The sequence below is a fragment of the Notolepis coatsorum genome (assembly GCF_963971535.1).
Source record: "Notolepis coatsorum genome assembly, chromosome: 4".
Lineage (NCBI taxonomy): Eukaryota > Metazoa > Chordata > Actinopteri > Aulopiformes > Paralepididae > Notolepis > Notolepis coatsorum.
The window spans coordinates 123,601,853-123,616,211 of NC_140168.1; the positions used below are offsets into that span (position 1 = coordinate 123,601,853).

The window sequence follows — 14,359 nt, forward strand, 5'->3', positions numbered from 1 at the left end:
TGGCACATTTTTGTCAACTATTTGTGTATTTAAGATCGAGATGGCAGAGATCTTTCTCAGCCACGAATGCCTTACCCTTCCCATTCAACGGCGAGAGCAAAGTGAGCTCCATGTTATCTTTACCTCTTGCTCCAGATTCTGAATGAATTGTTATGAATTGTGCTCCTTCACATTCCTGTCTTGTCAGAATTGGAAGAGAGAAATGACGACAGAAAAACAGTATTGTCTTGTTTTGCCAAAACCTTTAATCTATAGAGGTTTTTCACAGAATGTTTAGAATGCATTGTCCTCCATGTAAGAGATGACATGTGCTATGTGTTGATTTATGAGAAATATAGCAACAGAAATTTAATAATAATACTGTATCTTGTAAACAAGCCACAGTGGAACAGTACTGTCATGTTTTCCCAGTGTTACTGCACAGAAATGAGGTATTTTCTTTCAAAAGTGGTTACCAATAGTTAGTTGTTGGAAGAACGACAACTACACAGACATTCTGTGCAAGGCCTCTATTATATTGTGTACAAAGTTTGAAAATGTTTATGATTCTGATCAAGTGCGCCCATTGAACACTTGGTGTTTCTCTATCTTTCAATGGACTAAACTAGCACAAAAAAAGGAGCAAAGAAATCAATGCCAATCACAGTGCCTTTTTACAATCTGCTGCAGTAAACGGGTAAATAATGTTCACTACTTCATAGCTTTCTCTTGTCTATACTTACATAGTGCCTTAAAAATTTATTCTGAGTAAGAAGTTTGTATGTCTTTTTTTAATGAGTAAAAATACATATTTATACATTATATATGCTTCACATATATACAAACAACCCATGATGCAACATAACGTGTATCCATTTTATTAACAATATGTACCATCACTCTGAAATATACAAAGACGAGTATAATCATTGACATAGCAGTATACAAAAAAACAAAATATTGTATTGGTATTGGTATACAATACACTGTCGCTAACATAAAATATTGTTTACAGTATAAGCATCTATCTACATGTTGGGGCCATGTGGTAGGGTATGTAGCATCTACACATTAGGGGCCGTGTGGTAGGGTATGTAGCATCTATCTACACATTAGGGGCCGTGTGGTAGGGTATGTAGCATCTAGCTACACATTAGGGGCCATGTGGTAGGGTATGTAGCATCTATCTACACATTAGGGGCCGTGTGGTAGGGTATGTAGTATCTACACATTAGGGGCCGTGTGGTAGGGTATGTAGCATCTACACATTAGGGGCCGTGTGGTAGGGTATGTAGCATCTACACATTAGGGGCCGTGTGGTAGGGTATGTAGCATCTACACATTAGGGGCCGTGTGGTAGGGTATGTAGCATCTACACATTAGGGGCCGTGTGGTAGGGTATGTAGCATCTACACATTAGGGGCTGTGTGGTAGGGTATGTAGCATCTACACATTAGGGGCCGTGTGGTAGGGTATGTAGCATCTACACATTAGGGGTCGTGTGGTAGGGTATGTAGCATCTATCTACACATTAGGGGCCGTGTGGTAGGGTATGTAGCATCTAGCTACACATTAGGGGCCGTGTGGTAGGGTATGTAGTATCTATCTACACATTAGGGGCCGTGTGGTAGGGTATGTAGCATCTAGCTACACATTAGGGGCCGTGTGGTAGGGTATGTAGCATCTATCTACACATTAGGAGCCGTGTGGTAGGGTATGTAGCATCTATCTACACATTAGGAGCCGTGTGGTAGGGTATGTAGCATCTATCTACACATTAGGGGCCGTGTGGTAGGGTATGTAGCATCTAGCTACACATTAGGGGCCGTGTGGTAGGGTATGTAGCATCTAGCTACACATTAGGGGCCGTGTGGTAGGGTATGTAGCATCTAGCTACACATTAGGGGCCGTGTGGTAGGGTATGTAGCATCTAGCTACACATTAGGAGCCGTGTGGTAGGGTATGTAGCATCTAGCTACACATTAGGAGCCATGTGGTAGGGTATGTAGCATCTATCTACACATTAGGGGCCGTGTGGTAGGGTATGTAGCATCTAGCTACACATTAGGGGCCGTGTGGTAGGGTATGTAGCATCTAGCTACACATTAGGGGCCGTGTGGTAGGGTATGTAGTATATATCTACACATTAGGGGTCATGTGGTAGGGTATGTAGCATAGGTATTGTCAATACCTGGAGCTCACATCAAAGGGGCTACGGGTCTGTTGAAGTTGGCAATGCTGTTTGGGGGCCATTATGGGCCACCTAATACATGTGTAGTGTAATTATTTATAGGCATGTTGAACTTTCTTTTGGCAATGGGAGTGGGTTTCTTCATTGAGCGCTTATCCTCATAAGGGCACAAGTTGCTTGTGTTTTTTAAATAAATCATTATACAAGATACTGCTGCTATCAGCAAATCTCTAAAGGTGAACTTAAGACATTCAAGAGAGCAATAGTACAAATGTTTGCTGTTTATTATGGTGCTTTTCAATTAGGATTAACTTACCGAAAACATTTTGGACAATGGAAATATATACAAACACAGCCTCTCCAGTCTTAGGACACACAGTAGAAACACTTTATTGTCAACATTTCTCACCATCGACGAAGATAAAAGTGATAAATGTGAGATCTACTTCCCGTTTTGCCTTGTTTCCCAGAGGTCTTACTGCAAACCGAAGGAGAGGAAGTACTGAACTATACACAATAAAGATGTGTGAATTTCACTTATGTAACCACCTTCAAGGCGGGAGTTGATTTCCCCATCTTGCCCAATCTCTCCACCCCATATATTTATTTTGCCTGTATTAAAGATACACAATTCATGATGAATTGAAAATGGGGGACCCTGATGTAAACAAGACGAAAATCTTTCTCTGGTCTGCATCCCCTTAACAATTGTGTGTATTGAGCCGTACTGTATTGTACCCATTCTGCAATCTGTTAATAAAAATGTCAATCAATCAATCAATCAATCAATCACAGTGTAGAGTGAAGGATTGGACAAAGAGAAGGTACATGATATGACAAAATGTCAAGTTGGATCCAAATCTACAAAGTCTCAAGTAAATGGTATATGGAAGATATTTACATGCACATTCATATTTCAATAGCCGCGCAAGCCAGACGAATCTTGCACAACTTCAAAACGCAAGATAAAAATCATGTAAGGTTTGTCTGGTTTGCGAGGCTAATATTCCAATATTATTCATTGTATTCTCCATCCGGTAACTGGATCTCAGCTTGGATGGCTTCGTTCCTGTGCAAGTTCTAGATCTGATCTTGGATCAGATTTTCTCACCATATGCGCCGCAGATCGTGAGATTTTCTTTGTTGCCTAAAATCAGATTTTAATGTGATTTCTGCCTCCTTTTGTTACGGGCAAACACTGTCCAATAAAGTGACAGGGATCATGTAAAACAGTGGTTCTCAACCTGTGGGTCGGGACCCACAATGGGGTTCACAAGATGATTAGGGGGGCCACAAAGAGATATACAAACAAATACATGATCATAAAATAGATGTATAGATGCATGTTTCTTGTGAAATAATGAATATTTGAAGTCTAATGACCCCCCCCCCCAATCATTAATCAGGTGAAATAGCCTGAAAGTGGAAATAGAAAATCATTATTATATTTTAAAGTTCACCATTCTGTTCATGCTTGACTATCGTGGGGGGTCACGAAACAAGCATCCTCTGTTTTTAGAGGTCACAAACCGGAAATGTTTGAGAATCACTTGTATAAAATACACTGTCACTTCTCATTCAGAACAGGAGTGTCTTAGGAATTCAAGGTCCTTAATCACTATCTACCTAGTGATGTGGGCGGGGTCTAAGAGCTGATCTAGGATCACCTTAGGGGTCACACGACTATTGTACTCTTCTATATCACTTAGGAGGGACGCACACTACAAGATTTCATGAATAAACTATAAAAGAAAAAGGCCAACGTTTCAAAATTGGGTGCAAGACTAGGTTGGTAAAGTTCTCAGATCAGCTCAGAGTTGCTACAAGCGCAGAACCTCTATATAGTGATGCTGTTCTCTATGCGGCTGGGGAGGAGGAACAGGTAGGGAAGCTCCGCTCCATCGTTCTCGTTCAGGATGTGCTTCTCGATGTCCTTCAGTTCCAGTCGGAACTTGTCAATCACCTCCCAGGCCGGTGCCTCTGTGAAGTACTCCTCCTGATACTGGCCTATTGGAACCTGGGGGGGGAGAGGAGAGAAGGAATGAGGTGAGAGGAAAAGAAGACAAAGAAAGAAAGAAAGAAAGAAAGAAAGAAAGAAAGAAAGAAAGAAAGAAAGAAAGAAAGAAAGAAAGAAAGAAAGAAAGAAAGAAAGAAAAGAAAGAAAGAAAGAAAGAAAGGAAGAAAGGAAGAAAGAAAGAAAGGAAGGATGTTACAAGAATAAGAGAGGAAGATGAGAAACACAGGCGAACAGGAACTCAACGCGTCCGGTTGCGGTCGCCCCAGGTGCCACGTGATGGCCATCTCCAAACAGGATTGGCTGACGTCAGGTAGGGTGTCCATGAACATCTCCATGGTAACGGCGTCCTTGTCGGTGGGCGGCGGGTGTCGCATGGTGCAGGCGTGTTGGGCACCCAGGCACACCAGTCGAACTGGAGAGACACAAGCCTTAAGTGAGCACGTGTTTGTGTGTTTGTCTGTGTGTGTGTGTGTGTGTGTGTGTGTGTGTGTGTGTGTGTGTTTGTGTGTGTCTGTTTGTTTGTTTTCCCCACCTGTCCGTTATTGGTGGGCAGCGTGCTGGACTGTGCTACTGAAGATGACTACTGACAAGAGGGTGGAGAGTCCCTCTCTGCTGAGGAGTTCATTGGACAGACCTAAGGGAGGGAGGGAGGGAAGAGAGAGAGAGAGAGAGAGAGAGAGAGAGAGAAGAGAGAGAGAGAGAGAGAGAGAGAGAGGAGAGAGAGAGAGAGAGAGAGAGAGAGGGAGAAAGAGAGAGAGAGAGAGATAACGCATCTACCGTGAGCCAAGCTGAAGAAAGTGTGTATACATCAAGTCACATTCTTCATATACATGCAGCAGTGCGCTGAAAGGTGATTCCATACACAGATTGGGTAACATACATTCTTCAAATGGTCATTTGGTTTGCACACTTGTGACGGCTGCCGATAGAATCTTTGATAGTATTGCCATGGAAACCAGTGTTTGTCTGGTGAATGAGAAATAGCAGGGATGCACCAATACTGGTATGGGATATCGGTCCAATCGCTACCAGGCTAAAACAGACAAAGAAGCTCATTAGAGCTTAATGGAGACATTGTTTTTTATATCTCCAATGACCCCAAACTGATGGTCTAGCGCAGGGTCTAGGGCAGGGTCTAGCGCAGCTCGAACCCCCAGCGGTTCTTGAAGGGGTTCCAGGAAAGGAGAGTTTAATTTCACTAATATTTTATTCACTGGAAATTAGCTGACTCTAATTAGATGACTCTGATCATAGCTCTCTCCACTGCTCTCCCCACCTACATTATAGATAGTGATGACATTCTGGACAAAAGTCACATCTAACAACAAACATCTTCTCAGATGGGGGTCCCTGGAGACAAGGTGGGGGTCCCTGGAGTGTCTGTTTGGGGGTCCTTTGGCACGAAGACATTTGAGAACCACTGATCTAGGAGGAACGGCCCTTTCCATCCCTTGCGAGCTCTATGGGATCCCGATGCTGGTCTCGTCTGAGCAGTAAAAAAAAATAGATCTCACCACAACGACATGTCTACATTCCAGAGTGTAACAGACAGCCACTGACCAAACGTGGGCACGTCCACGAAGCCTTCCTCCACTATGTCTTTGATCCAGGCCTGGAGCTCACTGTCCTCCGTCACCTCGCTGTCCGACTGGTAGTACAGGCTCACCATGCCCGAGACGGATGTTGTTTTGTTTGAGCTTCAGTATAAACGACACTTCTATCTGATCAGAGACACTCGGTGGTTAAAACATCATCATTCGGGAGGGAATAATACTAAAGTTCTTCTCTGTCTCCAGAACAACGTCTCTGAGGACGGGATCTTTTAAAAAAAAAATTATATTGAAACATGGATTTCCAGTTAAATGATACAAATTCACGAATCAATAATTATTTGAGGGGGGGGGGGGGGGGGGGGGGGAGCGATATTTTATAAAAGCTCTGTGGATGTATTATTAAAGAAAAAAAGAATAGTCTACATACTGTAGGACACATTTTATCTATTTTAAGATTCTAACCGTTGTTTCAAATGAACTAGGTGACTTAAGAGTTTCATCATGCTCTGTTATGAGAAATAAATTACAATTATGAAATGTTAATCTGATATTAGGATGTCTATTGTGTTTAATAAATGGATACTTGTGTCAAACCGTGTTGTGTTGTGCTTCCTGCTTCAAGAACAGAACAGACCATTAGAGCCTGCCTGATCTGTATTTAAACATGGAATCCACTTGTGTATCCACTTCTTTAAGTTCAAGTAGAAGTAGTCTTTTCTAAGCAATATATTGTGTTTCTGCATAGAATCCCAGCAGCAGCAGCAGGATGAGACAGGAAGTGAGGTCATGTCAGTGACAGCAGCCTGTGGCATCATCATCATCGGTAAACAGGAAGTGAAATTTACCTGCAGGCTCCTCCCTCCCTCAAGAAGAACCAGCTAATCCATCCAGTCCAATCTATCCTCATCTTGTGCCTTTCTGTGTCATTTTGGCTAAACTTTTGTCCTCCACAGTGTTATCTATGATTGCAGATGATTATTTAGGAGATATGAACACGTTTTGTTGTGTAGTTAGATGTGTTTAGTAGTATGTGATGACTGAGCAGCACATGGTCCCCATTCATTAGTCCCACACACACACACACACACACACACACACACTGTCTGTCTGTCTGTCATTACTAGTAGACATAAATGCTGCATCATGTACAATTGATAGATGGGCTACTACTATTGATTACATCATGTACATGTTGTTGTGTGATGTTTCAGCAGCAGCAGCAGCAGCTGTGGACAGACAAGGATTCAAGTGGTGGTCTTTCTTCAGACAGAGTGGAACTGGAACATCATATGGTGAGTGAGTGAGTGAGTGAGTGAGTGAGTGAGTATCTCTCCATCACTCACTTTGTCAATGTAAATGTTTTGGTACATTGGGGTTAAAGGAAACGGACGAAAAAAAAAAAAATGAAAATCTGATGGGCTGGGCTCTGTTTAAGCTGCGTAATTTTTTCCCGCCCTTTTTGTAAAAAAAAAAAAAAAAAAAAAAAAAAAAAGTAGTTGGTTAATCGATTGATTATTGAAAACAACTTTATTAACAGATTGCAGGATGGGTACAGTACAGTACGGCTCAATACATAAAATTGTTACGGGATGCAGACCAGAGACAGACTTTGGTCTTGTTTACATCGGGGTCCCCCACAAACTCTAATAATAATAATAACTTTATTTGTATAGCACTAACAACTTCGAATGAGGCCTAAGCTTAACCGTCGAAAGAACTTGCCGTCACGCTCTAAGACAAACTCTAACCTTAACCAACTTCGAACAGTGCCTACGCTTAACCAGTGTAGAATTTTTTTTTTATTGATTGATTGATTGATTGATTGATTGATTGATAACTTTATTTACAGATTGCAGAATGGATATTCTATAATATTGCAGCTCAATACATACAATTGTTAAGGGGATGCAGACCAGAGAAAGTCTTTCGTCTTGTTTACATCCTGTGTGTGTGTGCGTGCGTGCGTGTGTGTGTGTAAATGGCTGCATTTATATAGCGCTTTACAATAAGAAAGAAACATATGTGCGTGCGTGCGTGTGTGTGTGTGCGTGCGTGCGTGCGTGTGTGTGTAAATGGCTGCATTTATATAGCGCTTTACAATTTGTTCCTCACATTTTACCCATTCACTCAGGCGTTCACACACCGACGGCGGAGGCGACCATGCAAGGTGCCAACCTGCTCATCGGGAGCAATTAGGGGTTAAGTGTCTTGCTCAAGGACACTTGGACACGCTGCCCGGAGGAGCGGCAATCGAACCGGTAACGTTTCACTACCACACGACAGCAGGTTAACCCTTTCACTACCACACGACAGCAGGTTAACCCTTTCACTGCCACACTACAGCGGGTTAACCCTTTCACTGTCACGCAACAGCGGGTTAACCCTTTCACTGCCACGCGACAGCGGGTTAACCCTTTCACTGCCACGCGACAGCGGGTTAACCCTTTCACTGTCACGCAACAGCGGGTTAACCCTTTCACTGCCACGCGGACAGCGGGTTAACCCTTTCACTGCCACGCGACAGCGGGTTAACCCTTTCACTGCCACACGACAGCATGTTAACCCTTTCACTGCCACACTACAGCGGGTTAACCCTTTCACTGCCACATTACAGACGGTTAACCCTTTCACTACCACACGACAGCATGTTAACCCTTTCACTGTCACGCAACAGCGGGTTAACCCTTTCACTGGACGGCAAGGAAACAAATCATTACCGCGGCAGCTCCCCTCCCTCCCTCCCTCCCTCCCTCCCTCCCTCCCTCCCTCCCTCCCTCCCTCCCTCCCTCCCTCCACTCCACTCCCTCCACTCCACTCCCTCCCTCCCTCCCTCCACTCCCTCCCTCCTCCCTCCCTCCACTCCACTCCCTCCACTCCCTCCCTCCCTCCCACACTACAGCGGGTTAACCCTTTCACTGTCACGCAACAGCGGGTTAACCCTTTCACTGTCACGCGACCAGCGGGTTAACCCTTTCACTGCCACGCGACAGCGGGTTAACCCTTTCACTGCCACACTACAGCGGGTTAACCCTTTCACTGCCACACTACAGCGGGTTAACCCTTTCACTGCCACACTACAGCGGGTTAACCCTTTCACTGCCACGTGACAGCCTGTTAACCCTTTCCCTGCCACGTGACAGCGGGTTAATGTCTCACTCTTAATGTATCACTCTTACCGTCTCACTCTTACTGTCTCACTCTTAATGTTTCACTCTCTCTCACTCTTAATCTCTCACTCTTAATCTCTCACTCTTACTCTCTCACTCTCTCTCACTCTTAATCACTCTCTATCACTCTTAATACCTCACTCTCTCACTCTTAATATCTCACTCTCTCTCACTCTTACTCTCTCACTCTTAATCTCTCACTCTTAATCTCTCACTCTCTCTCACTCTTAATCTCTCACTCTCTCTCACTCTTAATCTCTCACTCTTAATCTCTCACTCTCTCTCACTCTTAATCTCTCACTCTTACTCTCTCACTCTCTCTCACTCTTAATCTCTCACTCTTACTCTCTCACTCTCTCTCACTCTTAATCTCTCACTCTCTCTCACTCTTAATCTCTCACTCTCTCTCACTCTTAATATCTCACTCTTAATCTCTCACTCTCTCACTCTTAATCTCTCACTCTTACTCTCTCACTCTCTCTCACTCTTAATCTCTCACTCTTACTCTCTCACTCTCTCTCACTCTTAATCTCTCACTCTTAATCTCTCACTCTCTCTCACTCTTAATCTCTCACTCTTAATCTCTCACTCTTAATATTTCACTCTCTCTCACTCGTAATATCTCACTCTTAATCTCTCACTCTCTCTCACTCTTAATCTCTCACTCTCTCTCACTCTTAATCTCTCACTCTTACTCTCTCACTCTCTCTCACTCTTAATATCTCACTCTCTCTCACTCTTACTCTCTCACTCTTAATCTCTCACTCTCTCTCACTCTTAATATCTCACTCTCTCTCGCTCTTACTCTCTCACTCTTAATCTCTCACTCTCTCACTCTTAATCTCTCACTCTTACTCTCTCACTCTCTCTCACTCTTAATCTCTCACTCTCTCTCACTCTTAATCTCTCACTCTCTCTCACTCTTAATCTCTCACTCTTAATTTCTCACTCTCTCTCACTCTTACTCTCTCACTCTCTCTCACTCTTAATCTCTCTCACTCTCTCTCACTCTTAATCTCTCACTCTTACTCTCACTCTCTCTCACTCTTAATCTCTCACTCTTAATCTCTCACTCTTAATCTCTCACTCTCTCTCACTCTTAATCTCTCACTCTTAATCTCTCACTCTTAATATCTCACTCTCTCTCACTCGTAATCTCTCACTCTTAATCTCTCACTCTTAATCTCTCACTCTCTCTCACTCTTAATCTCTCACTCTTACTCTCTCACTCTTAATATATCACTCTCTCACTCTTACTCTCTCACTCTTAATCTCTCACTATCTCTCACTCTTAATATCTCACTCTCTCTCGCTCTTACTCTCTCACTCTTAATCTCTCACTCTCTCACTCTTAATCTCTCACTCTTACTCTCTCACTCTCTCTCACTCTTAATCTCTCACTCTTAATCTCTCACTCTCTCTCACTCTTAATCTCTCACTCTTAATCTATCTCTCACTCTTAATCTCTCACTCTTACTCTCTCACTCTTACTCTCTCACTCTCTCACTCTTAATATCTCACTCTCTCTCACTCTTAATATCTCACTCTCTCTCACTCTTAATCTCTCACTCTTAATCTCTCTCACTCTTAATATCTCACTCTTAATATCTCACTCTCTCTCACTCTTAATCGCTCACTCTTAATATCTCTCTCACTCTTAATCTCTCACTCTCTCTCACTCTTAATCTCTCACTCTCTCTCACTCTTAATCTCTCACTCTCTCTCACTCTTAATCTCTCACTCTTAATCTCTCACTCTCTCTCACTCTTAATCTCTCACTCTCTCTCACTCTTAATCTCTCACTCTCTCTCACTCTTAATCTCTCACTCTCTCTCACTCTTAATCTCTCACTCTTAATCTCTCACTCTTAATCTCTCACTCTCTCTCACTCTTAATCTCTCACTCTTAATCTCTCACTCTCTCTCACTCTTAATCTCTCACTCTCTCTCACTCTTAATCAACAATATTGTCACCCACTGTAACTGAGAAGCCGTCGGTCTTGCTGAGTTTGTTATTTGAACCGAAGAGAATTAAAGGAAGTTAAAGGAACACATTATGGGTAATGCACTTACCGTCTTGTCCAGAACCAGACAAGAAGATAGATACCAGTTTCCTCTCTGTGCTTCCAGTAGAAAGCTATCTGTCTGCAAGCTAGCCCAGCTTAGCACAAATTAATGGAATTGGATATGGACCAGTTACCACAGAGAGGACATTGGTATCTATTTTCTTGTCTGACTCTGGTCATAACGTTGGTGTGTTCCTTTAAATGTACTCTGATCCTGTTGTCCCTCTCAGGTGCCAGTGTGAACAGCAGTGTGGACGGTGACTCCTCCCCTCTGCACGTCGCCGCCCGCCTCTCCCGTCCCGCGCTGGTGTCCGTGCTGCTGGAGCACGGGGCAGACCCCGCCCTCAGGAACTCAGGTGGCAAGCGGCCGCTGGACCTCACCCTTCCCAACAGCCTGACGGAGAAGCTGTTGGGACACACGGGAGGTGCTCCCTCCGGAGAACAACCAAATAAGCCTAGATACTAGACTCTGGAGATCCCCGTAGCAGCATGCGTAGCGTAATAGCGAAGAATGACTGCTGTGTCATTCATACTGTAATAGCAGTGTTTCCCACAGTGGCAGGCTGTAAAATAATAATACATAGACTGTGATTTACCGTAGATCGTGGATACTCAACTTTATTTGCAGGAAGGCCACATTGAAAAATGTATATGTCAGGGGCCAGAGCTTAGTGACACGGGAGTCTATATGTCAGGGGCCAGAGCTTAGTGACACGGGGGTCTGTATGTCAGGGGCCAGAGCTTAGTGACACGGGGGTCTGTATGTCAGGGGCCAGAGCTTAGTGACACAGGGTCTGTATGTCAGGGGCCAGAGCTTAGTGACACAGGGTCTGTATGTCAGGGGCCAGAGCTTAGTGACACGGGGTCTGTATGTCAGGGGCCAGAGCTTAGTGACACAGGGTCTGTATGTCAGGGGCCAGAGCTTAGTGACACAGGGTCTGTATGTCAGGGGCCAGAGCTTAGTGACACGGGGGTCTGTATGTCAGGGGCCAGAGCTTAGTGACACAGGGTCTGTATGTCAGGGGCCAGAGCTTAGTGACACAGGGTCTGTATGTCAGGGGCCAGAGCTTAGTGACACAGGGTCTGTATGTCAGGGGCCAGAGCTTAGTGACACAGGGTCTGTATGGTAGGGTATGTAGCATCTACACATTAGGGGCCGTGTGGTAGGGTATGTAGCATCTAGCTACACATTAGGGGCCGTGTGGTAGGGTATGTAGCATCTAGCTACACATTAGGAGCCGTGTGGTAGGGTATGTAGCATCTAGCTACACATTAGGGGCCGTGTGGTAGGGTATGTAGCATCTAGCTACAGGGGCCGTGTGGTAGGGTATGTAGCATCTAGCTACACATTAGGGGCCGTGTGGTAGGGTATGTAGCATCTAGCTACACATTAGGGGCCGTGTGGTAGGGTATGTAGCATCTATCTACACATTAGGGGCCGTGTGGTAAGGTATGTAGTATCTAGCTACACATTAGGGGCCGTGTGGTAGGGTATGTAGTATCTATCTACACATTAGGGGCCGTGTGGTAGGGTATGTAGCATCTATCTACACATTAGGGGCCGTGTGGTAGGGTATGTAGCATCTATCTACACATTAGGTGCCGTGTGGTAGGGTATGTAGTATCTAGCTACACATTAGGGGCCGTGTGGTAGGGTATGTAGCATCTAGCTACACATTAGGGGCCGTGTGGTAGGGTATGTAGCATCTATCTACACATTAGGAGCCGTGTGGTAGGGTATGTAGTATCTAGCTACACATTAGGGGCCGTGTGGTAGGGTATGTAGCATCTATCTACACATTAGGGGCCGTGTGGTAGGGTATGTAGTATCTATCTACACATTAGGGGCCGTGTGGTAGGGTATGTAGTAGGGGTGGACGGTATAAACGGTATATGGTATAAACGGTATGAATTTGCTCTACGGTATGGATTTTGAGTATACCGTGTAACCGGTAGTGCAGCTCTAAAATAGCAATGACGTCATGTAACCACAGCGCGACTATTTCACTGGCATTTGCCCCTAAAAATAGATAGAATTAGTCATAGATAATAGATATGTGCGAACTGGAAAAAGTTATTTAGGAGGCTTCGCGCAGTGGGCGTGCCAGCCCCTACCGCACGCATGTAAACACGGGTCTAGTAGTCTAGTGGGACGGGACACGGGAGCTGTCGGCGTCTCCCTGAGCTAACGTTAGCTTAGCTACCGTTACAAAATGACCCAGTCAACTATTCACTTTTAGTTTAATACATGATGGGGCATTGTCTAACCGAACGGTATCTAGTCGGCCAGCTACCGATAGCTCCTGACATCAACAAACGCTCCACAAAGTCTAGTACTAGAGACGTGTATGCTACCTGTTAGCTCACGTTAACACAAGTTAGTTCACCGTTCAAAACGAAATGTCCCATTGAACTAAATAATTCACTGAGGCGTTGTATTAACGTTATATATGCAGTAGCTACAGATAGCTCATGATATCAATGTCTTATAACACTGATTCGATGCGTATTCGAGCTGAGGGCTTGCTAACGTTATAATACCAATACAATAGGGTCCAGGTGCAGCGCCGGAGAATCCTGGCCGTAGCTCTGCTCGAGGCTACTCGAGTATAGGTCCAGGTGCAGCTCCGGAGAATTCTGGCCGTAGCTGGAGGCTACTAGAGTACACACAGACAGTGGAGCTTGTTGCGTGGTGGCGATGTCTCGCAGATAATACCAGTACAAGTCTAATTATATAATATATATATTTTATAAAAAAAAAAATATATATAAAATAAAAAATTTTTTTTTATCAAAAACGATGATACCGTGATATATACCGTTACCGTCTATGCTTCAAATTATACCGTGATATAAATTTTAGACCATACCGTCCACCCCTAGTATGTAGCATCTATCTACACATTAGGGGCCGTGTGGTAGGGTATGTAGCATCTATCTACACATTAGGTGCCGTGTGGTAGGGTATGTAGTATCTAGCTACACATTAGGGGCCGTGTGGTAGGGTATGTAGCATCTAGCTACACATTAGGGGCCGTGTGGTAGGGTATGTAGCATCTATCTACACATTAGGAGCCGTGTGGTAGGGTATGTAGCATCTACACATTAGGGGCTGTGGGGTAGGGTATGTAGTATCTATCTACACATTAGGGGCCGTGTGGTAGGGTATGTAGCATCTAGCTACACATTAGGGGCCATGTGGTAGGGTATGTAGCATCTACACATTAGGGGCCGTGTGGTAGGGTATGTAGCATCTATCTACACATTAGGGGCCGTGTGGTAGGGTATGTAGTATCTATCTACACATTAGGGGCCATGTGGTAGGGTATGTAGCATCTACACATTAGGGGCCGTGTGGTAGGGTATGTAGCATCTATCTACACATTA

General features: G+C 44.2%; 1 protein-coding gene across 1 annotated transcript; it reads right to left on the reverse strand.

Moving 5' to 3' along the window:
- Window positions 1-3,693: 3,693 nt before the first annotated feature.
- Window positions 3,694-5,865, reverse strand: LOC311226974 (polyunsaturated fatty acid lipoxygenase ALOX12-like). The gene is given in 6 exon segments (XM_084312448.1): window positions 3,694-4,187; window positions 4,430-4,569; window positions 4,572-4,599; window positions 4,720-4,734; window positions 4,736-4,821; window positions 5,748-5,865. Coding segments are annotated over 6 exon segments (558 nt in total). The 5' UTR covers window positions 5,857-5,865; the 3' UTR covers window positions 3,694-4,007.
- Window positions 5,866-14,359: the final 8,494 nt, after the last annotated feature.